General features: G+C 36.3%; 1 protein-coding gene across 2 annotated transcripts in view; it reads right to left on the minus strand.

Moving 5' to 3' along the window:
• Positions 1-26687, minus strand: part of MYSM1 (Myb like, SWIRM and MPN domains 1) — a 40184-nt gene extending 13497 nt beyond the window's left edge. The window contains exons 1-11 of one of the 2 annotated variants that reach the window (XM_074380902.1): positions 26588-26687; positions 21096-21171; positions 18570-18640; positions 16307-16384; positions 16192-16215; positions 14976-15054; positions 10859-10957; positions 7829-8589; positions 3262-3392; positions 2317-2420; positions 890-967 (exon numbers count right to left, since the gene is read on the minus strand). In XM_074380902.1, the coding sequence (XP_074237003.1) occupies positions 890-967; positions 2317-2420; positions 3262-3392; positions 7829-8589; positions 10859-10957; positions 14976-15054; positions 16192-16215; positions 16307-16384; positions 18570-18640; positions 21096-21171; positions 26588-26655 (1569 nt within the window). In that variant the 5' untranslated portion in view covers positions 26656-26687. Of the gene's footprint in view, positions 1-889; positions 968-2316; positions 2421-3261; positions 3393-7828; positions 8590-10858; positions 10958-14975; positions 15055-16191; positions 16216-16306; positions 16385-18569; positions 18641-21095; positions 21175-26587 lie in introns of both variants that reach the window. The other variant, XM_003921501.4, reaches the window with a different exon arrangement.
• Positions 26688-27492: the final 805 nt, after the last annotated feature.

Here is a 27492-nt window from a genome sequence, read left to right on the forward strand (position 1 = left end):
TTTGGGAAAACCTTATAATTCTTGGGACCAACATTATTGAACTTACCATAGATTTTGTCTTTCCTATTAGAAACACAAGTCTCTTACAGGAAGGATGAATTACTAATTATTGGGTCTAGAATGGTACTCAGGTGAGAAGTTGGGGGTAGGGAAGGTGGAGGAGGAAAGACAGACAACTCAAGTTTGTTGAGTACCTTGTGCACGCAAGGCTTACTGAATACCTAGAATTAGGACCTTTATACAGTCTATCTCATTTCTTTCTTACAACAATCCTTTGAGGAAGGCATTACTATTATTCATAGTTCATAAGTTAAAAAAGCATGAGATTCTGTGAGAGGTTAAGCAGTTGCTCAAAGTAACAAAGCCATTATGTACACATTCACACATTCTATCCATTTTACTGCACTAGCTGTTACAAAAAAAAATTATATATTTAGAACACACGTGTGTGTATACACACAACTACAAAATTCACTATGTTTCCTCTTATGACGGTAGTTTTTATTATTAGAAATAACACTTCAATATTTGTAACTCAATTGTTATCTAATGCTTAGAACAGTATTTTAATTGGTGTATCAGAACCTCATCCAATAATTGTTTAATGAAACGAACTGGGCATATCAATTTCTTGACACCCTTATCTTGAGCTAGAGATAAGAATATAAAGACAGAGAGTTCTGAAATGAGTTAAAGTCCTAATTAACTGTACCACCAATGCCTTCTACTTTGGTGTTTACTGGTGACTTCTAGACAAACAAATTAACATGCGAATGAAGACATGTATGTTAATGTATGAAACAAGTACAATACATATGACACTAAGATGTACAAATACATATTTAAAAAGCAGTTTTCATGGATGAGCCATTTGAAAGGTCAAAGTTACCTCAAATGTTTGTCCTTCTAAGTCCTTTGCATCACACCAGTTTCCCCACGGGTCTCGGACCCTACGTCTCCTTGTACGCTGTGATGAAGTGAAAGGTAGGATTAACATGGAGAAATCATAGCACATCAATACACAAAATGAAAATAATAATTATCTAAAAGTCAATTAATCTATCAATTTAAATAGCATAATCTCTGGCAATGCCTGGCAAAATTTTATTAATTTATGTTCAATAGTTAGCACTCTGCTTACAAATATAATAAATAAGTGATGGCTAGGTAAGGGCAGAAGCACCAGCAGCAGGTCGGCAGGGTATGGGCGGGGTGCTGGCAGCAGGTATTAAAAAATAAGATCAGTAATGATTTTTTGTATTTTGCTTGCATTCCTTCTTAGCTTCCTATTACCTTTCATCATGAAGGAGCTAAAACACTAGGAGAAAAATATTTTTCAGATCAAAAAAACCCACCAAGAAAATGGCTTTTCAACCACTTGTGATAGAAAATCTGCAATAACACACAGCAAGAGGTGTAATATTGAGAACCAGAAGCAAAATAATTATCTCTCAGCTTTAGAAAGGAGATGGCCTAGTTGATCAAATAATGAAAAATTACAAAGTTGGCTGTCCACATTAACATCCAGTTTTGCAAACCTCAATAGTTAGGCCTTTAAAACGGACCAGTTGCCAAAGGACAGTGTATGACTAGTACCATATCCAACAACTCTATTTGAAAGCATTCTTTAAGATAGTAAATCTAGACAAAAATGGTTTATAGCCTAAATACTCTGAGAAAAACAGCTATTCTAGCACCTATACTTTCCTTTTTATTTATCTTAATTTTACTAATTTAATGCATTAGTAAAACTAACAAGATCATATTATAACTCTGCCTTATAAAGAATGTTGGATAACATTTTATTTATTTATTTTTCCCTCCAAGATGTATTTTTTTTCTAGTAGGTAACTTTAAAGTATGATTTACAGATGTTAAAATATTATAAAACTGACTTCAAGAATTAAAAAGTAAGGCCAGTTATTCCAAAAAGGTGGCTCTTAAGGTTAAGAATTTTAAAAGAAAAACAAATGAGAGAAAAAAAAAAAACAACTGAACTATATAGTTTTAAAAGACACATTAGATTTATAAATCAAAATGGAGCATCCCAAGACCATTTTAGCAAAACATTATGCTTCTGCATCAAGTCTGCTGGTGCATTTTAAGGATTTTTAGGTTTGTTTTTGACTTAGAAAGCAAGATGACATTGAATGAAAGCCAGAAATGTGAATGGCTAAAGTGAAATACAAGAGAAAACATGTTTTTCTACTAAATGGCCATTTAGTAAGCAGCTAAAGAGAAGTAGGTTATACCACACTAAACAGGGTAAGCAGCAATATGGAGAGAGAGGACTGAGTGAGAGAGATGACTGCTTACCATAGACTGCAGACGCTGGGCAAGTTGATATGCTTCTACTGCATCTTTTCTGTCTCTGATTCGTACTTTGTCAACCGTTTGTGGCCTATTATATACAGCCTGTTCTATTGGAATTCAGGAAAAGACGAAACCATCTATTATTTTGTGTAACTCATTTTTTAAATAGGAAGACATATGTACACTGACCATAGTGGAAATTCTATGACTCTTATTTCACAATCATATATTTGATGTTCTACTTAGCAGTCTTTAAAAGTAATGCTATTATTACAAGGAAATCTCAATAACATGGAATATTTAGAAAATGGGTAATATGTTTAATTTTTGCTAACTCTGGCAGTCTAATACAGAAAACATGATTTAATTTTTCTTTTGGTGGCTGAGGAAACAAAAATGCTTTCGTTTTCCTGAAAAGCTAGTCTCAATATTCAAAGCTTTGGGAAAACAAAGACACTGAAATGAAGGACAGACTCCAGGGCAAACTAAATTCTATCTAGCTCAGTATGAAATAGTCTTCCATGAAAAATATTTTGACACTTTTATTACATTTAAGTGTAGAGGCTCACAAATTATTTCCTTTATTTAAACAGTGCTAGGCAGCATTTCTAGCATGAATACAGTATTTGCAAATTAAATGGGCTATTACTAGACTTTTCATAAAACAATTTTACTTTTATCTGCTAAAGAACTGTATTCTTAAATTATTTCTATTACTTAGATTAAACATTTTACCTTTAAAATTACTCTCAATTTTCATTGTAGGTCAAATGAAAACATAGTTTAACTAACAGTAAAATCTTAATAAAACATTTATTTCATAATGTTATATCATCTCCAAATTCTACCTAAAACGACTTGAATTCTAACCATCATAGAAATGAATGGTGCTATAAGGATTAAAAAAAAATGTCAAGTAAAAGATGTTGTTAGGTTTTTATTTTTTACCACATCCAAAATTGATTGCTCCTATCAATTCGAGGTATGTATGAATCCGTCCAATACAATTAACATCCCCACAGTTCTTCAGGCCAGGACGTACTGAGGTCTTATTTAAGTATTTCGGTTTGCATATCTCCCTAATTAAGAGATGGAAGTACAATTATTTTGGATAAATAAAAATGTGAAATAAAAGACTTTGGGGGAAAATTTTAAATATTTGAAATATCTTAAAATTTTACCCTTTTCGATGTATAAATGTGTAATAAATACAATACTAATACATAATACCAAAAGTATTTTTTTCTGAAATAAAATATCTTTAAATGATACAATAACTTATTAGTGTAATTTTTTACAAGCATTCTTTCTTTCCCAATGTTAAATTCATAGATTCCAGTTATCCCAGCACCTTGAAGTTAGAAATTTATTTATGTACAGATACAAATTGAATCTTCAAATACAAAGAACACTTTGATAATATATAGAAAATACTAGACATTTTCAATTTTTAATACATTACTTAGGTTCATCTACTTTTATTTTGCTGAACAGTTTCTTTCAATTATCAGCTATCTTATAAATGCTTAAACATTTTATATTTGTTTTTAATTATGATGACAACAAATGTTAAGTACTCTCAGTGGAAAATAGAAACAGATGTAATAAAGGATTCCAAAGTGGAATCAAGAAACTCCAAAGATTATGAAAGAAATAAGAGGCTTATATAATAAAACATGTATTTACTGAATATACTTAATGTACCTTGCTAGATGGCACAATATAAAATTCGAGTAATAAAGAACTTAGTAGTAACTAATTACTGAGTGCTTATGCCAGATTATTGTACTGAGTTACACATCCTTAATCTTCACAACTATACAAGGTAGATTTTATTAATCTCATTCTCATTTTGGAAATGAGGAAACAAGGGGGTCGGAGTAAAACACTTACATAAGGAAGTGAGAGAATCAGAATTCAAGTATAGATATAAATTTAGGTATTCAGATATCTCATATAACGTGTATTTCTCATTCAATTATTATTTTATTCCATAAATATATTGTTCTAAGCACTAGAGACACAGAGATAAACAATGTAAAATTTCTGACCTTACAGATCTTACATTCTAATGGAAGGGACTATCAATAATCAATGAACAATATATATTACACTTTCAGGTAGTAATAGTGCTAAGTAAGAAGGTCAAGAGGCTAGGGTGGGACAAACAGGCAACAGACTACTTTGGATATATAGGGTGTTGGCCTCACTAAACAGAATAGAGGGTAAAAATAATTTACGATATGGGAGGGTATCACAACTTCCATAGAAATGTTGAGATTTCAGTGTGTCTTGCAATAAAAGGAAACAAAATTATACAAATGAAGGCAATAAAGCAGGCAAGAGTATGGCTACCAAGAAACCAAAGTAGTCTGAAAAAAACTAGACTGAGCTAACAGAAGACTACTCAAATTAAAAGGCTTTAAACAGAACTCAGTAATCTAGCACTGTGCTGAACAAATGGTAAGGACTCTAAAAATACCTGTTCATGGAATAATGATGATTCATATGTTCAATCTTCCCCCTAACAAATAAGAGTGCCTTCTATATTCTAGGCATTGTTTAAGAACTAGTGATTCAACAACAAACAAAACAGATAAAAATCTGCCCTCGTGTTGCCTGCGTAATAAGGGGGTGGAGGGGAGAAGAGACAATACACAAATAAAAATGTAATATTTTTGGTAGTAATAAGTTCTGTGAAGAAACTAAAACACAGGAAAAAGAGAATGAAAGGGAAGAGATACATGAGCTACTTTAGATAAGCCTCTAGTTTACCTTCACCAGACTTCAATGCAACAAGAAAGCAACACTTACCAAAATATTGGGGAAGAACATCCAGCAAAAAGTCAGGGTCAAGGCCCTGAGTTGGAAGTGTGAAAATAATGAGTCAAGACTACAGACTCCAATATACCCTTTACCTAGTGTGACCTGGAACAAGTTTTTTATCCTCTGTGAACCTCATTTTTTCTTATCTATAAAATGAGAATGAGGTTGTCAAAAGGACTGGAGATGATTTAAATATAGTGTATGGTATTTGGGAGGCATTCAGTCATGGTACTGTTAACTATTTTAATAAAAATATTCCCCTAACCAGGGAATCAACTGCATCTGCTTTTATGATAAGGATCTTTTATCTATAAACAAATCTGGCAGGCTTCTTTTTATTTTAAAACTTTAACTCTTCCGTCTATTTTTTTAACACCACCTCCAGTCCCTAACCCACTCACTCTCTTCTATTTCTGAACAGATGTGAGTTCCTGTTCAAAACATTTTTTGCTTTCACACTGTTCTGCTAAATCACCATAATAAAATAGCAATACCTAACCAGTTTCACGAACCAAGGCAAATGACTTAGGAAACTACTGGCATGTAATTTACAGTACCTATATAAATTATTCTGCCTCATTTGGAATCCAAAATCCAAATAACAAATACAGAATTTGATTAAAGTAACAAGTATACACTGACCCTTCATATGGACATTTTTAAAAGACAGGATCTTGCTCTGTTGCCCAGGCTAGTGTACAGTGGCCTGATCCCAGCTTATTGCAGCCTCAGACTCCTGGGCTCAAGTGAATGTCCTGCTCCAGACTCCTGAGTAGCTAGGACTACAGGCACACAACATCGTGCCTAAGATTTAAAAAAATTTTTTTGCAGAGACAGGCTCTTACTCTGCTGCCCAAACTAATCTCGAACTCCTGGCCTCAAGTAATCCTCCTGTCTCAGCCTCGAAAAGTGCTGGGATGACAGTTGGGAGCCACTGCTCCTGGCCAATATGGACATTTTTGAATAGCTATTATTTCAAGGTCCTTAAATTTTGGCCATTCACCCTCTTATTTCCAAATAGCTATTATTTCAAGGTCCTTAAATTTTGGCCATTCACCCTCTTATTTCCAAAAACAAAAGTAGATACCAATAGAAATTTCATTTAACTAGTCTGTTAATAGTGTGAATTAGGCCATGGGGAATAAAAGAGTGATTTATAGTCAAGACTTGGACTGAAGTCCTTCATGTGTCAGTGACTGGTTGTAAATCAAAGGCAGGTCTCTAAACCTCTCCTGATCTCAGCATCATTCTCTATCAAATAGATATAATACCATCTGCATATTTTACAGGATTGTTTTAAAAAATCAAGTAAGATGATAGAGGAAAGTTATTTAAAAACTATAAAGCACTATGTAAAGTCAGGAGTTGTTCCTTACAAGGATACTTTACTATGATGCTGCCCTGACCCACATGTTGTATTTTCAGCACCTCAACCATCTGTAAAATAACTAAGTCAAGAAAAAGGACAAAACTCCTCATATTAGAATACAGCCATCTTTAAAAACCAGTGACTTACATTGTGTGGGTAAAATAAAGGTTACTGGTTTATTATAGCCCGTTGTTTTCCTTTGGTAACCCTTCTAGGTTATAGCAGAAAGTTATCGCAATAGGACCGGAAGGTTTTGATACAAAAGAACTAGCAAGAGACAAAGCAGAACCCCTGCTCAAGGAACTAGGAAGCTCTCTATAAAGATGGCCCTATAAAATTTGATAGCTTCTGAAACAGTGTTAACAATTATGAATCTGCTTTGGTTAAATTTTTTTGAGATGAAGTCTCGCTCTGTTTCCCAGGCTGGAGCGCAGTGGTATGATCTTGGCTCACTATAACCTGTTTCCCAGGTTCAATCAATTCTCCTGCCTCAGCATCATCAGTAACTGGGATCACAGAGACCTGCCACGATGCCCAGCTTTTTTTTTTTTTGTATTTTTAGAAGAGATGGGGTTTCACCATGTTGGCCAGGCTGGTCTCAAACTCCTGTCCTCAAGTGATCCTCCTGCCTCAGCCTCCCAGCGTGCTGGGATTAACAGGCAAGAGCCACTGAGCCAAGCCAGCAATTACAAATGTTTAATGATGGCTTAATTAAGCTATTTTTAAAAATTCAAACTAGGCTAATAAGGTGGGAAATTTTTTGGTTTATTCCCTAGCCCTCATTAAATAAATAAAATAAGTGGTACTGACAATTTAGAGAATTAGCTTCATGTATCAGAAAACTGTACCCTGATAAAGCTGAAGAATTAATAGCACATTATTGCCACAAGTTCAAAGTTAAAAGCATTTAAGACCACTATTCAGAAGTGTTTCTGCAATCTGGCTATATCTAATACTATTCCTGTCATCAAATTTTTCTTTGTATTCAAAGAACATGATAAACTTGAAAGAATTATTTCCCTTTTCCCGTAGTGTTCTCTTTATATCTTCCTAACACCGTCCTAAGAGACTGCTTCATAAAACAATCATCTGTCCCTTTTACCAGGCCCACAATCCAACGAACAAACAAAAAGATGGGTTATGATAGTTATGTGATGTTTACTAAAGCTTTCAAAGTTTCATCACAAGAAATCTTAAATCTTCCCTACTGAAGTGATCTCTAGATTTACTAGCAAAATTCTAAGTTCTGTATAGGCCTAATTAAAATACTTCAGAATATCAGGTTTTTAAAACAACATCTAAAATGTAACTCTTCCTTACCATTGATCCAAAATGTAATTTCTAATTTTCAAATAGCGTTCTGGTGTTTTAGCTTGGCGTCCCTCAAAAAACTCAGGAATTGCTTGTTTTTCTTCTTCTTGAATGATATTTCTATCTATTTCTATTTCCTGTTCTGGTGGTTTAAGCTCTTCTTCCTCATGACTTTCCTCTACCATTTGGCAAGAATGAAAATGCATTTCATTATCATTCAAATCTTTCTGAATTTCACAAGGCTCCGGAGAAGGCAACTGCCTGGCATCAACTATGATTCCCCTTCCATCGTGTTTGCTGCTATTTTTAATCAATTCATTAAATTTCTGATCATTTAATTTGACTGAATTTTTGTCACTACTACTCTGTTTCTGTGTCCACAATGTAATTTCCGAGCTTGAAAGTGTTTCGTCTTGCTTTTCACTTTGAAGACAGTCCCTGGAAGACTTAGAAAAGACAGCTTCCTGGCTGTCAGAAGCAATGAATTCTCCTTGATTGGTTTCACGCATTTTACTATTAGGAAAATCTAACAAGATATCACTGCTAGAATTCTTTTGGGGTGTTTGAGAAGACAACTCGTCCACCTCATCTGTGATGTCTACTTCTTCATCATCAGATAACTTTTCAATTTTTACAGCATTCAAGTTGGGATCAGCACGTCCCCTGAAACATGATGGTGTCCATGCCTTTGTTCCTTTGTTTTCATTTATAACTTGAAGATTATGGCCGTTCTTCTGATTTGGTGTTTCTTTCTCCAGGCCACATTTGACCTTATTAAAAATCAGAATAAAATCCCCATAATATTAAGATTTAAAAATTTAATCATTGGCACACAAAAAAAGGATAAATACAGTGTTATTAAACTGAGTACACATTAATCGTACATTATACCTTTAATGTGCTTTTCTTTAAAGGGTTTATAACTGCCTTTTAGACAAGACTGGGTGCATTCAGGGTGGTATGGCCATAGACTACAACTGCATTTTAAATATAAAGGATCACCATTTAAAATTTCTATAAATATATAACTAATTCATGGGTCTGGTGATTTTTATTAGTCAAATAATCATGACCTATATTTAACTACTACTTATTTTTCAATATTAAGTTGAAAACAGCAGCCTGGCTCAGATCAATCATGTGGAATGAACCAATAACTATTATAGTATACTAAGGTACTGTACAATATATTGAAATATTTTTAAAGGCTTATTTCTCAGAACATCTGATACTGCAGTTGATTCTTTCTTATAATGCTAAAATGATCCTTATAGAAATCTATCTGACATCTTCACTGTGTACATTAAAACTATCTTCCATTTAAGTAAGGGACAACAGAAACAAACTGTTTTTTACAGGCTTATTTAATAAGCTTATATTATAGAGATTACATTTGAAGCCATAAAATTATCTCCCATACCTATTAATACAGACATAAATATCTGGTAATATAATAAAAAAGAGATAATGAAAGTGAATGAGCAAATATGAAATAAAATCCTTATATACAAAGTTTTTGAAAAGTCTTATAAATGACTGACATACTTAAGGGATATGACAGCTCTCAGAAAAAGGTTATTTACAGATCCTGAATCATAAGAAAATTCCATGATTAAATATCTGACATTAACTGGCTTACCACATAGGGAATGAAAGGGTAGCAGGAGGGAATAAGAGATTTGGACATATTGCCTTAAATAGCTTTTAACATTGCTGCTATTTATTTGAAGTATCCTGTCTATAATTTTAAAAATTTAGATGAAATTTTGTATTGATTTCATAATATACTAATCCCTTTTACAATATGAAAAATGTACCCTTCTACCCCAGGTCTTTAAGTATAACTGGCACCCCAAGATACACAGCATGTATCTTAGAAGCCTAAGAGTAAGAATAAAGTTAAGCTTTATTCTGTCCTGAGGTATTAACTAAACCTGGGTGAGCTGCCTTGAAAATGCTTCTGTTGCCAGACTTGGTGGCTCACACCTGTAATTCCAGCACTTTGAGAGGCTGAGGTGGGTAGATCACCTAAGGTCAGAAAATCAAGACCCACCTGACCAACTGGTGAAACCCTGTATCTACTAAAAATACAAAAAATTAGCTGGGCTGGTGGTGGGCATCTGTAATTCCAGCTACTAGGGAGGGCGAGGCAGGAGAAACTCGTGAACCTGGGAGGGGGAGGTTGTGGTGAGTCGAGATCACGCCATTGCACTCCAGCCTGAGCAACAAGAGTGAAGCTCCATCTCAAAAAAAGAAAAAAGAAAAGAAAATGCTTCTGTGCTTCTGTTTGGTTGAAAGATGGAGCATATGAATGATGTATGATGAATCTATTCCATTAGTTACCACCTATGTCTAGCTAACACTGAAACAAATCTTATATACAGAGTAGAACTCATTATCTACATGAAAAGAAAGTATCAAATTTCACTCAAGACACTTGCAAATTTATATAATTATGTTCCTAACTTCAAAGAGAATATATTAAAAAATTCTAAATATCAAGTATATAGCACAAATTACTTAAAAGATTAAGGAACCAGACCACAATTAAACCTTTCTTAAAAATGCAGTTTATTAAAGTTTGAGACAATTCTTCACAGGAATTATATAAATTTCATTGCTATTTAACAGATTTCAGAATCATAATAGCATTTACCTCCTCTAAGTGCTAATAATTCTTAAAAGTTTCTACAATACAAATATTTGAAAAAGAAAAGTTATTTTCCAGAGGAAACAATAAGATAAGATCACTAAGGTTTTCTCTTTGGAATATAATTTGCTTTATGGGATATTTTTGAGCAATTACTATTTCGTTCATTTAACTTTATAAGATTAAGTAGAATAACATGATACCTATTTAATGGCAATACTCAACACTGAAGATATGCTCTGAGGTTTTGTATAGTACTCTGTGGGCATAAACTACTTTAAAAACTTTTAACAGTAAGACTTTAATGCCTGAATTAAAGAAATACTTCTGCTTACTTTGTTTTTTCTAAATATTATCATTATTAATTAGGATACTGATATTCTGCTTACCTTATTTTTAAAATACTGTCTTGCATAACTCTTCACTTGTAAAACAGTGCGACTTCCAATTAACTTTGAAATTTTGGTCCATCTTCGGCCAAATTTAGCCTGTATTATCAAAATGGAAAAAAATTGCCTTTGATTAATTTACTTAGGACTAGTCCAAGCAACTACCATATTAAAAAAAAAACTTATTTTCAGAAGCACACTGTAGAGTCTTCTATATAGACTATGCTCTTAAAATCAAAGCTTACATTCTTCTTTTTGAAACTGAACTACTGAAAACTGATGGAAATGATTTAGAAACTACTTTTTTAAAAGAATAACTATTTAAATGAAGATATCACCTAACTGTATGAATTAATATTATAAGTTATGATGTTCCAAATCTAAAATGACTTTTTACAATAAATAAGTGCCTGAAAGGGGTGCAGGTTACATTTTCCATTTATGTGATCAACTGAACATGTTCTGTGCTAATTTCAACATAACATTTTTTAAAACAGATTCCACATTTTGCAATACTCATTAGGTGTCTCGCAGCAGAGACTTTTACTCTATCAGATATCACAGTGAACTGACCTAAAAGATTAAATCACAAATGAGGAAGTCTTATAAGAAATGCCTTCTTTGTTAAGATGCTATAAGCTGCAAGAGTTCAAATTACCTATTTGATTACTCATCACTGAGTTTGTCTTGAATGTGTATATGCTACACACATTAATAAACTCTGGTTTCACCTGTTAATGTCTTTGTCAGTTTTTATTTCATTTTTGAGACAGAGTCTCACTCTGTTGGCTAAGGGTATTGGTGTGATCATGGCTCACTGCAGCCTCAACCTCCTGGGCTCAAGCAATCCTCTCAACTCCGCCTTCCCAGTATCCCAGTAGCTGGGACTACAGGTACGTACCACCATTCCTGGCTAATTTTTTATTTTTTTGTAGAGACAGGGTCTCACTATGTTGCCTAGTCTACAACTAATGCCTTATGACACCTTCCATACCCCAGTGTCAAAGGCTGTGCAACTCCTAACACTGAAGCTGTGGAGAGAAAAAAACTGAGAACTTGAGGGAGCTCCTGTGTGTTCTCAAGTACAGAAAGAAACACATAAATTGACAGCTAAAAGGGATTGTTAGGTATCAAGTCTAACTATAATAATAAATCCTCTTTAAAATATCCCCAACGTAAGATATTCTCTACTTCCTAAGGTAGCTCGATAATTTTTAGAACTCTTAAAACTACAAAAAACAAAAAACTAGTAACAACTTAGGAAAGCTGACCCTGGTGTTAGATTTACAGGCCAGGCAGTCATGCCTTATGGTAGCAAATCATCTTCAAAGATCTGGCCAAAATGATAAACCTTAATTTAAGTAAATTTCTGATATTCATTAGAAAACATAACATATAGACAATTTCTTAAACTCCAAGTACTTCTGAAAATTATTAACAAATATAAGTTAATTATTTAATATTGCTCTTAACACCTAGCTGAGATCGACGTACTGAAGGACTACTTATCTTTATTGTGGGATGAAGGCAAATAGGTAACACTGGTAGGTAGCATGGAGCATTTGTGGAAACAGGGCACATCTGGATTAAAGGATGATTAGCAGAAAAGTAGGGACTTGGGCACTAGAAAAATTGGGGAAAGAACACTAACAAGAGGAGCAAAGGAGCCAGGCACAGTGGCACGCGTCTGTGGTCCTAGCTACTCAGGAGACTAAGGCAAGAGGACTACCTGAGCTCAGGAGTTAAAAGCCTGGTTTCTAAAAAGAAAAAAAAAAAAGTAAAAAAAGGAGCAAAGAAGATATTTACCAGTTTCAAAATAGAGCAAAGGGAGAGTCCCATGCCCAAGAAAGGGAAGGAAAAAACCTTTCTTCATCCTTCAGTACCACCCAATTCCCTACAAGCCTAAGAGGATTCAGTCTATAAACGAACTTTATTAATGGGTAAGAAATGCTGAGAATACAACCAATAATTCCATGCTTTTTGTGTGGGAAAACATTCCAAGTTTAAAATCTCCCTTAATGTAAATAGGCAAATGTCTACGTATCTCCATATAGATAAATACATATTTGCTTAGGTATGGACAAATATCTCTGGAAGGAAAGACTCCTTTTTCAAAGAGTCTTTTAAACACTGGTTACCCCAGGCAAAGAGAACTGAAGGCTAAGATGAGAGTGAGAAGACTTAATATCTTATAACTTTAGGAACCATTCGAATTTTAAACCATGCAAATGTAGTCCCAATAGGTACCATCAACATAAAAACTAAGCCTAGGCGGCCGGGCGTGGTGGCTCAAGCCTGTAATCCCAGCACTTTGGGAGGCCGAGGCGGGTGGATCACAAGGTCGAGAGATTGAGACCAACCTGGTCAACATGGTGAAACCCCGTCTCTACTAAAAATACAAAAAATTAGCTGGGCATGGTGGCGCGTGCCTATAATCCCAGCTACTCAGGAGGCAGAGGCAGGAGAATTGCCTGAACCCAGGAGGCGGAGGTTGCGGTGAGCCGAGATCGTGCCATTGCACTCCAGCCTGGGTAACAAGAGTGAAACTCCATCTCAAAAAAAAAAAAAAAAAAAAAAAAAAAAAACTAAGCCTAAAACTGAGCCTTAAATTCAATCTATTTGCATATGTATGTATATATGTGTTAGTACAAACTGCACCATGTTGTAAGCTCCCTGTTATTTCGCAGATCTTGGTCAAAGTGAAACATTTCACAGGGGTTCAGGCCATGAGAAATGTCCTGCCTAACCACCTCACCACAAGGCTGACAAAGGCCCAACTAAAGAAATGTCCCTATCATATCCTGCTGGACAAAAGTTCAAGGAACACCTGAAACATCACAACAACATCCCTCCAGAACAAGGGCCAGAACTGCCTGATCTTGCTGGGCAGCAAGCCATACTGCCTAGACCCCTTCTGTCTATACCTATAAATTGCTCAGGCTGTAAGTAGCAGTGGCTCTGGCAATAGGTTGGTCCACCACTTTTATGCTGGACCTAAATCCTGCATTTGCTGTTGAGCTGCCCTCCTTGTGTGTACCTTTCTTTAACCCTTGCCTTCTCTTCAAAACCTAAGATTATGTATCTGGTCTTTGATAAGGGACAAAACACCAAAGTTGTTAGGAATCTTAAATAAATAACTGATGAATTAAAGTTAGATTCTATAAATGATAATCATGTAACAGACTGAAAAATAAATACAAAAAACATCACCAGTATAGGAAAAAGTCTTTAAGAGGTAAAAACTTCAAGATAGTTTATATATTTATATAAGAATATCATAGAGTATATAGACGTCATGGTGTTAACTAAAATACAAATGCAAACACATTTCTCACCATCTGTAGAAATGTTAATGATACTTCAACTAGCATACATGAATTTTATATATACTAATATTCTATACATGTAATGTATTATATATACATAATTTCAACATTACTTAGAACACTACTAGGTAATATATACCTTAAAGGAAAAGATATAGAGTTATCTTGATAGTAAAAAAATTTTTTTTAATCTTAAGTATTTTTTTTTAAGTTTCTTCATATTAAGGGGTATTTTCAGAATTAGAAACCAGAATATGTATCTTTTCCACTATGCAGCATGCTGACATTTAAATAGATATCAGTGTAATAGACATTCACACAAAATAAATGTTTCTGGTCTTCATTTACAGCCACTGAAATATTTACTTAGACAGTGTATACAATGCTAAATTATCTGAATAAAAACTCGGCTAATCACCCAGTTTCAAATACACAAGTTTTTGTTTTGTTTCGAAAAAAAGAGATTACTAAATAATTTTGTCTTTGAATCCAGGTAGTTGGTGTTATACATACAGATACACCTCGATTTCTTGGATTTTGATAATACCAAAAGAATGTGAAAACTAAAAATCTAAATCTATTTTAGTATTTTAGTACCTTAGATATAAGTTAAAAGAAATTCGCTTGCACTATACTATAAACATCATTATTCTAACTACAGAAGAACTAAAGGTGTTATAACTGTAATTAAAATGAAAATTTAGGTCTCTATAAATTAATTTAATCTTTTAACTTTACCAATATTTGCTTCTAGAATTATTTCACTAAAAATTTAAAATTGCTCTATTTACCAGCCCTTGTTCAAACAGCTCTTTTTCTTCTATCGTCCACTTTACTGAGTAACTGGCTGGTTTTGTAGGAGAGTGTACCCTGAGGGGAAAAAAAGGAATTGCAAAAAAAATTTCTGAAATGGAACATTCCGCATTTATGTAACTAAAGGTTATAGATAGCCATGGGCCAAATTCAATACTTTGAGTCTAAGAATTAAAAACAAACAAACAAAACAAGAAGGTTACAGCCTCTACCTGGGGGCAGAGATTTACCCTGTCACGTGTCTCTAGCTCAGGATGATGGGAGCCCCAAAAGACATAATCCTTGGGTCTGAGTGAGGGTAACACTAAAAGACATCAAAGGAAGTCAATGTGATAACAAACAAAAAGGCTCCCTTAGATTGGATACAAAGCAGTAGGTGTTAATACATTCCCAAATCCTGAAAGGCATGTAGACTTTAAACTGGGTCTAGAAATAATATCTCTTTAGTTCTTTCACATAAATCCATGTAAATATTAAGATCAAAAAGAAGTCAAAAACCACAGCATTGTACTTACTGCTTTTAAAATTCATTATCTGAAGGAATTAAAAATAAAACTGATGAAGCTCACCAATTTAATTTAAGCAAGCCATTAATCCTTTTGTTAACTTCATTTTGTTGTTTATTCAGCAAAATACAAAAGCAAAAGGCTGCTCAGTGCTCAACCTATTGGGCAATTACAAATATGTAAACCCACCCTTTAAGGGACCATAAACTTCCAAATTCATAAATGCTAAATACTGTTTTTTCAATTATAGGGCAAGGGTATTTTTTAAGTAGTTAATTTCTCCAGATAATTTTTGAAAGCCACAAATCCAAATAAAAATTTTGTTGAAATTAACTGACAGAACGGAAGAAATCAATTCCAATATATTACGTAACAACTTCTCACATAACAGCTTCTCAAAATTTCCCCGTAAATCTCTAGATGTCTATATTTTCCACAATCTGATTGAATTTCCTATGTAGGGCTATAAAAGAAATTCTGGCAAATAAATATCATCATAAAATTATACTTGTGCCATTCCAACATCATTATAAAAAAACTGTTTTTATATCTACTTAATGTTTTTGTATAACCCAAGGTCAAGAGGGCTTTTCCACAGGCCAACTATAATTTAAAAAAAAGAAAAAAATTCTTCCCTAATTTTTAACTAATCAAAAAGGATTTAGAAATGTAAAACAGAAGTACATACATGATTTTTGCTGTTTTCTGCAGACTGCATCACATGAAAAAAAGAAAACAAGGAAGTGTGTGAGGTTTCTAAAAATACAATCCAGACTTTTAGAAATATTATAAATTGATTTTACCTCTTCACATATTTTTTATCATCTTCCTTTTGATCAAGCCAGACTTTTCCCGGTAGTGATTTTTTAGATAAATAATACCTGTGTAATTATTAAGGAAACATTTTAAATAATATTATAGTCATGTAATTTTTATGACTGTAATATTGACATTACTTATATAAAATGTGTGCTATATAAATGTTAATAGTTCCCTTGTCTTCCCAATTAGAAGTGACTACAAGAAGAGAGGAGGAAAAGGAGGGGGAAAAAAAAAAAAGAAAAAAAAAAAGAAAAAAAAAAAAGAAGTGACTACAAGAAGAAATGGCCTCTGTGTTTAAATCAAGCTTGTCCAACCTGCTGCCTGCAAGCCACATGCGGCCCAGAGCAGCTTTAAATATGGCCCAACACAAATTCGTAAACTTAAAACATTATGAGATTATTTTGCATTTTTTTTTAAGCCCATCAGCTATCATTAGTATATTTTATGTGGGGCACAACACAATTTTTCATCCAATGTGGTCCAGGGAAGCCAAAAGATTGGACACCCTGGTTTAAATCTTTTCTTCTAAAACATATGGAGAATGTAATAGGTGAATTTGGTTGGTTGTCCAAGGCAATTTTAATTTTCCACATTTCTAAAGCCAATGGAGAAGAATCCAGGGATCTTCTTTATCTTAATAAAAATAGCAACATTAGGCCGGGGAAGGTGGCTAACACCTGTAATCCCAGCATTTTGGGAGGCTGAGGCGGGAGGACTATGAGGTCAGGAGATCAAGACCATCCTGGCTAACAGTGAAATCCCATCTCTACTAAAATACAAAAACTTAGCCAGGTGTGGTGGCATGCACCTATAGTCCCAGCTACTCGGGAGGCTGAGGCAGGAGAAACGCTTGAACCTGGGAGGCCAAGGTTGCAGTGAGCCAAGATCAACCGTGCCACTGCACTCCAGTCTGGAAGACAGAGCGACTCTGTCTCAAAAAAAATAGCAAACATTTAGATCAAATCTACCAGGGAATCTTCCTCTCAAAGTTCTTAAAACCAGCCTGATGAAATACTGTAAGCTTAGCTTAGCCTGAAGAGATATTCTTCACTTAACAAGTATTTATTGACTGAATACTATGTATGTCAGGTACTATGCTAGGTACTAGGTGCTGAACAAAGATATTCTCATTATTTGTTTCCGTATCTGGAAGTGAACCACTGACTTAAGCATTTCATCTAGACATGCACAGTGGATGCCAACCGTATGTGTGACTTCTAACCAGTGGCAACACTATTTACATGAACTAGGATGTAGTCTAAGTATAAAACAGCGAATTTCAAAGACTTAGTACAAAACAAAGAATGTAAAATATCTCAATAATGTTTTTATCTTGATTAAATGTTAAAATGAGAATATTTTAAATATTTATATAATATAGATTGTTAATATTAATTTCCTTTGTGTTAAGAAGATCGGAAAATTTTAAATTATATGCGACTTTCTCTGAAGAGCAATAATCTAGGCTATAATTGCAATGTCTGGGGAGAATTAGAGAATAAGAAAGCCTAAGTGGGGTTAACCGATGATAACTAAAGGTACAGAGGCACTCTAAAATCAACATGGCAATAAGCAGAAATAGTGGGAACTGAGTAATTCTGGCCTAAATAGTGAGGAGAAATCCATAAAATGAAAAAGAGGTTAATAAACCCCTACTTAGTAGAGTATGACTACCTATTTTTATAAATCATAAAATCAGTAATCATTTTGTTCAATTCTTTTCTTTTACATGTATGAAAACTAAGCTATAAATAAGGATCCACAAATGTAGTGGAAAAAAATCTTCATTCGATAGTATTTGTTTTGTGCTTTTTATTTAGATTCCTCCCACTGAACACCTGTAAATTATGAAGTGAGAAGAACTTTTACATGTTCCAACTCTGTGTCTTTGGAACAAATTAACATCTCTGGGTTTCAGCTTATATAAGTTTAAAAATGCAAGCTTGGACTTAAGGCTCTAAATGACTTAAATATTCTACCATTTCTACTCAATATTCAGATATCATAAATAGTTAGCTAGTGACAGAAACTCAAAATATGCAATCAGATTACAGATATAGTAGTAAAAAAAAAACCCTTACGAATAAAACGTTGCTTTTTGCATAGATAGGTAACATGATATTATATAATAGCAGTCTGGGGCTGAATAAAATCCATCTAGTAAACAGTGGCCTCTTGTAACTTTTGCATTTGTAGATTTTTCACTCTGAGACCTGTACTTTCCTCATAATCATTAAAGGATACTCTTCTTCCAATAACATTTTCTCAATAACAGCTCTGTTCTCTTCACTGATGGTGTTATCCAAGGTCCAAGGCTATTAAAAAAGAGAATACATTTTTCTTTTTATTTATTGCTTTTTGAAATTATCTTCTACGCTTTGTTAAATAAAAATACAAAACACAATGATTATAAATTATAACAGCTGCCATTTACTGAGCACACAGACTTAACTTTGATTACCACAGTAACACTGAGATAGGCATTAATACTTCACAGGTGCAACCACAGCACTATTAGCATTTAAGTGAAAGAGCAGAGACTTTACACCCAAGTCTGCTGGATTCCCAGGCTCATGTTCCTGCCCACAATGAGGTAATAATGGCTATCCTATACAAGGAACCATTTGCTAGGCATCAGACACTCTGCTAGACACTTAATCTCTTTCCAAAACTCACCACTAACTCTCCTTTTTCCTCAGTTACAATCTTCATGATCCCACTTATTTTCAACTCTTCAAGTTAAAAACTTTTCAGATCATATCTCTTCTTCAAGCTCTAGACAATAATATCCAACAGCCCATCCAAGATTTTTACTAATTGACTTCTAGAACTTAACATATCTAATAAAGAACTCACCATCATGTATCTCTAACTGCTTCTCCCTCTGTATTCCCAAGTTTACAAAAAGCACTATTACTAAGTTATTCCATGCAGAAATTCAGGAATCATTGTGGATTCTTTCCTTCTCCCTTGATGCCCATATCCAATCTATCAACCAGTTCTACTGCCAAAATGTAATTCAAATCTATGTATTTTATCTCTTCTGCTACTACCTCAGGCCAAGTCCCAATCATCAAATCTTGGTTCAACTGCTATGAATGTTTCTTAACTGGTCCCTTCAACTCCACTCTCACTTCCCTCCCATCTTTACCACAGTACCCAAAATTCATTTTATAAAAGTAAATTTGCTAATCTCTATAAAATCTATATGAAATGTTTCAATGATGTCCCAGTTCCTTTAAAACAAAATTTAACCCTTTAGCATAATCCAACTCATTAAGTCCTGCATGACAGAGCTCTAGCCTGTCTCTCCAACCGTGTCCCATGCTGCCACTCCTCCCTTTCCCAACACAGTCTAGACAATGGCCTTCAACCAGAGCTTCTGTGGTTGCAGTTCCTTCTGTCTCTAATTTCTTCTTTTCACTTTTCACATATCTACCCTTTTCCCCATCATTTTCAACTTAAATCTCACCTCCTCTGAGTTTCTCTCACTGACAATTTAATCTAAACTAAGCTCCCCACTCTGGTACTCAGTCAGCATCTTGCTTATTTCCTTCAAAATCTATTATTAGTTAGTCTACCTGTTTGTTATCTAACTCCCTTTTAGAATATAAGCTCCTTGAGAGCAGGATCATGTCTGTCTTCATTATAGTCATATCCTCTAAGCCTGACCTACTGACTGGCCCACAGTAAGCACTCAATAAAGTAACTATAACATGAAGAAATAAGCCCTGTGACAATCCCATTTTCTTATTCTCTGAGACAGGGTTTTACCCTCTTGCCTAGGTTGGAAGCAGTGCCACAATCAGAACTTACTGTAGGCCAGGCGCAGTGGCTCATGCCTGTAATCCCAGCACTTTGGGAGGCCGAGATGGTGGATCACCTGAGGTCAGGAGTTCAAGATCATCCTGGCCAACATGGTGAAACCCCATCTCTAATAAAAATACAAAAAAATTAGCTAGGCATGGTGGCACATGCCTGTAGTCCCGGCTACTTAGGAGGCTGAGGCAGAAGAATTGCTTGAACCCAGGAGGCGGAGATTGCAGTGAGCTGAGATTGCGCCACTGCACTATAGCCTGAGCAACAGTGTGAAGCTCTATCTCAAAAAAAAAAAAAAAACAAAAAAACAAACAAAAGCATTAGCCAGGCATGGTAGCACATGCTTGTAATCCCAGCTACTTGAGAGGCTGAGGCAGGAGAATCACTTGAACCTGGGAGACAGAGGTTGAGGTAAGCAGAGATCGCACCATTGCACTCCAGCCTGGGCAACAAGAGTGAAACTCCATCTCAAAAAGAAAAAAAGAGCTCACTGTAATCTCAAACTCCTGGGCTCAAGAGATTCTCCTGCCTTGGCTTCCCAAATAACTGGGATTATAGGCAGGAGCCAACTGGCCCAGCTACCACTTTTTTAGGTAAAGAAACTGAAGTTCACAAATTTGAGAAGTGGCAGAGCGAGGATCTACACCTAAATCCAGCTGGCTCCAAACCTATTTCTCAACAGTCCATTTTTCAATGTCAAAAGAAAAAAGAGGTTTCTATTTTTAAAGAAAAAAAAAAATTCTAAATTTTTTATTGTTTTCTTTTTTCTAAATTTTTTCTTAATTCTTTGTGTAGACATCAATGAGAATAAAATTCTAAATTTCTAAAGAAAAATATTACATCTGTGACAGTTGAGAACTAGCACTAAGTTTAAAAACAAATAAATAAAAAGAAGCACTCTAGGCAATAAATGACAGCTTAATGCACCTGATATTTTTATAAAATACTTACAATAAGGCCATTCTCTGTTCTCCAAGATGAATCAAGATAGTGATCTTTTCGTAAAACTGAAGCTGTATTTTCATCACTTCTGTGATAATTAAGAAAATGAGTATATAAGTGAAAATTATACTAGTTAATGAATGTAAGTTACACAGCACAGAAACCGGCAGGTAGTAACAAACAGATTCAACATTGTGGAAATGCCTGCTCTACCTCTTTGGTCTGTGAAATACTTGGTAGTGCTAAGCTACCCCATCTCAGTTGTGAAATATCAAGTCTGACTGCTCACTTCTTTTGGTTTTCAAGAATAAACAATCTCATGAGAAAAGCAATACCCCAAAGCAGCAATCACAACATGCTTTGTGACTATGAACCAACAATGCAGTTTCAGCTGATTAATACCAGTACCCATGTGTATACAGGAATTCAAAGTTGTGATTAAATCTTTTTGCTCTATCTAAATTACAAAAACCACCATCAGCCAGGCACAGTGGCTTATACCTGTAATCCCAGCATTTTGGGAGGCTGTGGCAGGCAGATTACCTTAGGTCAGAAGTTTGAGACCAGCCTGGCCAATATGGCAAAACCCCATCTCTACTAAAAATACAAAAATTAGCAGGGTGTGGTGGCAGGCACCACACTACTTGGGAGGCTGAGGCAGGAGAATTACTTGAACCCAGGAGGTGGAGGTTGTAGTGAGCTGAGATCATGCTACTGCACTCCAGCCTGGGCAACAAGAATAAAAATCTGTGTCAAAAAACAAACAAACAAAAAACCCCACCATCAATAATACCACCCATGAAATAACAAAACGAAACAAAACTAGATGAGAACCAAAACAGAAAATACCCAAAGGACAGTACAGTGAATAGGTAAGAAAAATGTGATGTTTTAGTAACAACTCATATACTTAAAAAAATTAATTTCACTTGGAGGCTTTTCAATGTCCATGGGGGATCAAACTTTGTTAATTATCTCCCTCTTTTCATTAAGCTAATAAGAATTCTTTAAAATTACATTGTATACCCCATATTTGAAAAGGTGGAATAATTAAGTTTTGGGGGGCTCAATCCATGATATAAATTTGATATTTTGCTAAGTTATTGACTTTTTCTAGACCTAATCTAGTGTTAAGAATCTTCTAAGACTGCAAAAACGTATTAATAGGTTTATAAATTTTAATCTTTAATTGGGCAGTTAGTTATAATAAATTGTGGGGCTAATGAACTATTGTTCAAAAGCAACCATTTCTTGCAATTGTTGATGGCAAACAGGTTTAATCTCAAATGTCAACTATGAGCGGCCAGGCGCAGTGGTTCACACTTGTAATCCCAGAACTTTTGAGAGGCAGAGGTGGGCGGAGCACGAGGTCAGGAGATCGAGACTATTCTGGCTAACACAGTGAAACCCCATCTCTACTAAAAAAATGAAATAAAAAAATAAAAAAATTAAAAAAAAATATATATATATAAAAATTAGCTGGGTGTAGCTGCGTGTGCCTGTTGTCCCAGCTACTGAGGAGGCTGAAGCAGGAGAATAGCTTGAACCCCGGAGGTGGAGGTTGCAGTCAGCCAAGATCGATCGCACTACTGCACTCCAGCCTGGGCGACAGAGCAAGACTCTGTCCCTTCCCCGCTCCCCCAAAAAAGTCAACTATGATCTAGAAGAAACTACCAGGAAGGCTAAACAAAGGATTCTGAGACTTCTATCAGCTCAAGGAATCCTTTGTTCAAATAACTAGGTCTGCCAAGTGTTCAAAAAGTAGAACCACTATCATTTCAAGTTTACTACAGAAATCTTTATTCATCAATAGGAAGAATCAGCAATAGTCATATTCTGGTATGTAATTCTGGATATCTACCTGAATCTCCATAGGTACCATATATTAGCATGTTTAAAGCTTGAAATCTCCTTTCCTCCCAAATCTGCTACTCTTTCATTGTTCCCTGTCTCAGTCAGTGGCACCACCATCTCCCTACTTACCCAAGCCAGAAATCCAAGCCTGCCCTTTTTTCTTCACAACCCACATTTAATCTGCCCCAATTCTGTTGTTTCTCCCATTTTCCAAATCCAGTCCTTCCAGTGTATTCATACTATCCCTGAGGTCCTATAGTTTCCAATCTTAATATAATTTTTCTGGGTAAATGTAAAAGATAAAGCTGACAAGCCATTCACCTCCTTCTGTATCTTTCTCCACCCATCTCCATCTGACATATACACAGGTTTTCTGTCTATGTCATTTAACTAGAATGTTCTATGAGAGTACAGACTTGGTTTTGATACGCTGTTATATAACGGTGACACATAGAAGGTACTCAGTATCTTCTAAATGACTGAATGAACAAGGTAGGTGGGGCATGGATCACACAGATCTCTGGTAGTTAAAGAATGAGGATTTTATCATAAAACCAGTTGGGCAGTGAAGGGAATAACATGATCAGATTTGGATGTAAGAAAGACTACTCTAACTTCAGAACAGAACAGAAGAGGGCCAAAAAGACAAGGAGCAGTTAAGAGAGAGTGATTTTAAAAATACTACAGAAGCTGGTCATGGTGGCTCACACCTGTAATCCCAGCACTTTGGGAGGCTGAGGCGGGCAGATCACAAGTACAGGAGTTCGAGACCAGCCTGATCAACATGGTGAAACCTCATCTCTACTAAATATACAAAAATTCACCAGTTGTAATGGCACGCACCTGTAATCCCAGCTACTCAGGAGGCTGAGGCAGGAGAATCACTTGAACTTGGAAGGTGGAGGTTGCAGTGAGCTGAGATTGCACCACTGCACTCCAGCCTGGGCGACAGAGTAGGATTCAGTCTTAAGAAAAAAAAAATGCTAGAGAAAGGTGACAATAACTTATAGCTAGGGGACAAACTGTGAACAGGAAGAAGTGAATACAGTTGAGAAGATATTTAGACAGCAACAGGCCCTAAATAACTGATAGGGTAGAGGAGTAGGAGGGAGGTAAGGAATGATAAAGTTTAGGTCTGTGCTTTGGGGGACTGGGTGAATGTAGGTGCCATTTATTAAACTAGGGTAGACTGGAGAGGCAGATTTGGTGGGGAAAATTTATAAGGTGAAACTGAGGTACTTGTGGGACATCCAAGTACAGATAGATTCAAAAAACTGGATAAATGGATCTGCAGCTTAAGAGACAGATCTGGGTAGATAACAGATTTGGAAAACATCAGCTGGCAGGTCAAAAAAGATTGAACACTAGTAAAATTTCATACGGTTCAACCTAACAAAGAGAAGTTCAAGTCTTGAGAGGGACTGTGTGGTCAGTGAATAAAAGTCCGATGAGAAAACTCCTTGTAACACCAGGATGCAAATAACAAAAGGAAGACGAGAAAGAATGTTAGGAGAAGAGAAACCAAAAAGTTTCACTGCTATCTTCTAACTTTGACATCTATTAAATTAATCCTCAAGGGTTTCACAGATGCTATCATTAATTTAACTACATACTTCAGGGGGTACCATGACACGAAATTCCGTATGGCTGGAACTCCAACACCACTAGGCACTATTCACCAGAATATATTATTAATGATACTTGGGGTTGTATAAGACAAAGTTGTAACCATCATCAGGAACCAACAACCTCTGTCATCCTGCTTATAACCACAAGTGCTGCCAGCAGACCTAGGGCTCAACTAAAATAGGAAGAGAAAAGGGAGAAAAACTAAACACAATCAGAAAAACTGAGATAAATCTATAGAAGAATACCACCGATGCCCTCAGGTGATCAATCTTTAGTGTTTCCAAGTCCATCTCATTTCGTTCTAGACTGTGAGTAAGTATCCCTGCCAACCCATTTCATTAACTTGTGAAGAGTAAATTAAATCAAGCATGCAAAAGCAATTGGTCAAGATTTTTAAACTACATGAATGTCAACAATTATTAAGGGCTCCCTACTCATCTGCATAGCTTTAGACTGCTTTACTTATAGCTTTGAGGGACAACAACTATATGAGTTTAACTACCCCTCAGGTTTTTACAGGGCTTTAGCGTTCACGATACACTTCTAAACACACTATCTTAGTGCCTCAGGGACTGGGGTGGTACTTCTCCCCAGTCCACAGAGGCCCTAATATTAGGCTGAACTACATAAACTGCCACTTTATAGAACAAAAAAATGGTCTAAATATTGGCAATTTCATATGGTTCAAGCTAATACAGTTCTAAGGGAATTGTTCACAATTAAAAAAAACATAACTGGCTGAGTTTAGAACTCAGCTTTTCTGGCCGGGCATGGTACCTCACACCTGTAATCCCAGCACTTTGGGAAGCCACGGCAGGTGGATCGCCTGAGGTCAAGTGTTTGAGACCAGCCTGGCCGACATGATGAAACACGGTCTCTACCAAAAAAAAAAAAAAAATAGCTGGGCATGATGGCGGGTGCCCGTAATCCCAGCTACTTGGGAGACTGAGGCAGGAGAATCGCTTCAACCCAGGAGAGGTGGAGGTTGCAGTGAGCTGAGATAGCACTACTGCACTCCAGCCTGGGCAACAGAGCGAGACACTATCTCAAAAAAAAAAAAAAAAAAAAAAAAAAAAAAAACCCAAAAGCCAAAACAAAACAAAACCCCTCAGGTTTTCTGATTCCTGGCTATTCTAGGCCTCCTTCATGACTAAAAGGAGACTCATTTTTCATTTGGAAAGCAAGGAGTCGAAGGAGGTTCTGTGTCAAATCACACTGGGCTGTTTGTTCTGCTGGAATAGGTATTAAACAAAATGTGATCTCTCACTCGATTCTCACAGTACGGTCCCTGAGGGTAACAGGATGGTAAAGAACAAATTCAGAGAGCACCTACCATATGCTGAAGCGTACCTCATAATCATTTCAGTTTATCCCCACAATTTCAATGGGTACATACCATGACTGTCAGTTTAAATATGACCAGTCTGAGCCTCAGACAAGTTAAATGTCTTGCCCAAGGTCACACTGCTATTAACTAGCACGGTGAGCAAATGCAGAAGAAAAACCTAGAACTGTCCAACTCTAAAACCTGGCCCCTTTCCTTTAAGTCAAGCTACCTCTCAGGAAGTTTTACAACTATCCCCATGTGGAAGAAGAGATGAAACGACTCGCCCAAAGTCACATGGCTAGCAAGCAAGGGAACAAGAGTCCCTGAGCTCAGGTCTCGTCCGTAGCTGCTCTTGTTCTAGTTACTGTCGAGGAGATCCTGAAAAGGAGGGAATGGAAGAAGTAATCTAAATGTGAAACAAACACAATGTGCTACGCGAAATCGGTGCCCTCATAGCATCCGACAAAAGGTGAAAGCGACACTGGAGTACCAGAGACCCAGGTAACCGCCCCGCCCGCTGGGCTCGGGACTAGCCGGCGGGCGCGGCGCCTCCCAGGCCGACAGGAGACTCTGGCCCAGCAGATAGTCTTCTGTTCCCTTTCCCCTTGCCGGACCTGCAGCTTTCCCAGCGCCCTCTCGTCGAATCCAATCCCCTCTCCGCCCCAGAGAAGATCTGGTCTATAAACCTCACCCTGGCTGTGCCCCCGCCGCCGCTACCACGTCCCCTTCGATATCCACATCCGCCTCTTCAGCCGCCATGATGGGACCTGACCCCGTACGTCCTCCCGAGAGATCACGCGAGACGAGCATGCCCCGGGGGCGGAGCCTAACGCGTCACGGGCGGTATTGACGCGTCATCCAGCTCCTCCCGTGCCAGAAGGCGGGGCTTCCAGAGCAAAGGCGCCCCCAGAGGCCTAGGGCTGAGTCCTTTCGAATTTATTGACAAGTAGAGAGAGATCTTGGAAAGTGGTCCACGCCTGAGCTTTTTTTTTTTTGAATTGGAGTTTCACTCTTGTTGCCCAACCTCCACCTCCCGGGTTCAAGTGATTCTGCTACCTCAGCCTTCCAAGTAGCTGGGATTACAGGCATGTGCCATCAAGCCTGGCTAATTTTTGTATTTTTGGTAGAGACGGGTTTTCATCATGTTGGTGAGGCTGGTCTCGAACTCCTGACCTCAGGTGATCCGCCCACCTCAGCCTCAAAACCCAAAGTGCTGGGTTTACAGGTGTGAGCCACCTCTCCCATCTCTTTCCTTGTTTTCTAAAGAAAAGGGTCGGGTAGCACTTTTGTGAAGTCGTTCAGTATTTTCACCTAAGTGCTGAACAACTTTTATTTTAAAATTCAACAAATATTTAAGAATATAACTTATGATTGTATAATTTATTTGTAGACATCTTTGCAATTTAAAAATCACACCCATGACCATTAATCCTTGCAGTATCCCAGTGAAGCAGGCAGAGCTGGTATCATCAGTTATACTCCTATAAGGTACCTGAGGCTTGGAAAGCTGAAATGATTGCCCAAGGGCAGTAGTTTCAAAGACAGACAGGAACAGAATCCAGGCTTTGTTGACTCTCTACTGAGTGCTCACCATGT

Source organism: Saimiri boliviensis, chromosome 11, assembly GCF_048565385.1.
Source record: "Saimiri boliviensis isolate mSaiBol1 chromosome 11, mSaiBol1.pri, whole genome shotgun sequence".
NCBI classification, from domain to species: domain Eukaryota; kingdom Metazoa; phylum Chordata; class Mammalia; order Primates; family Cebidae; genus Saimiri; species Saimiri boliviensis.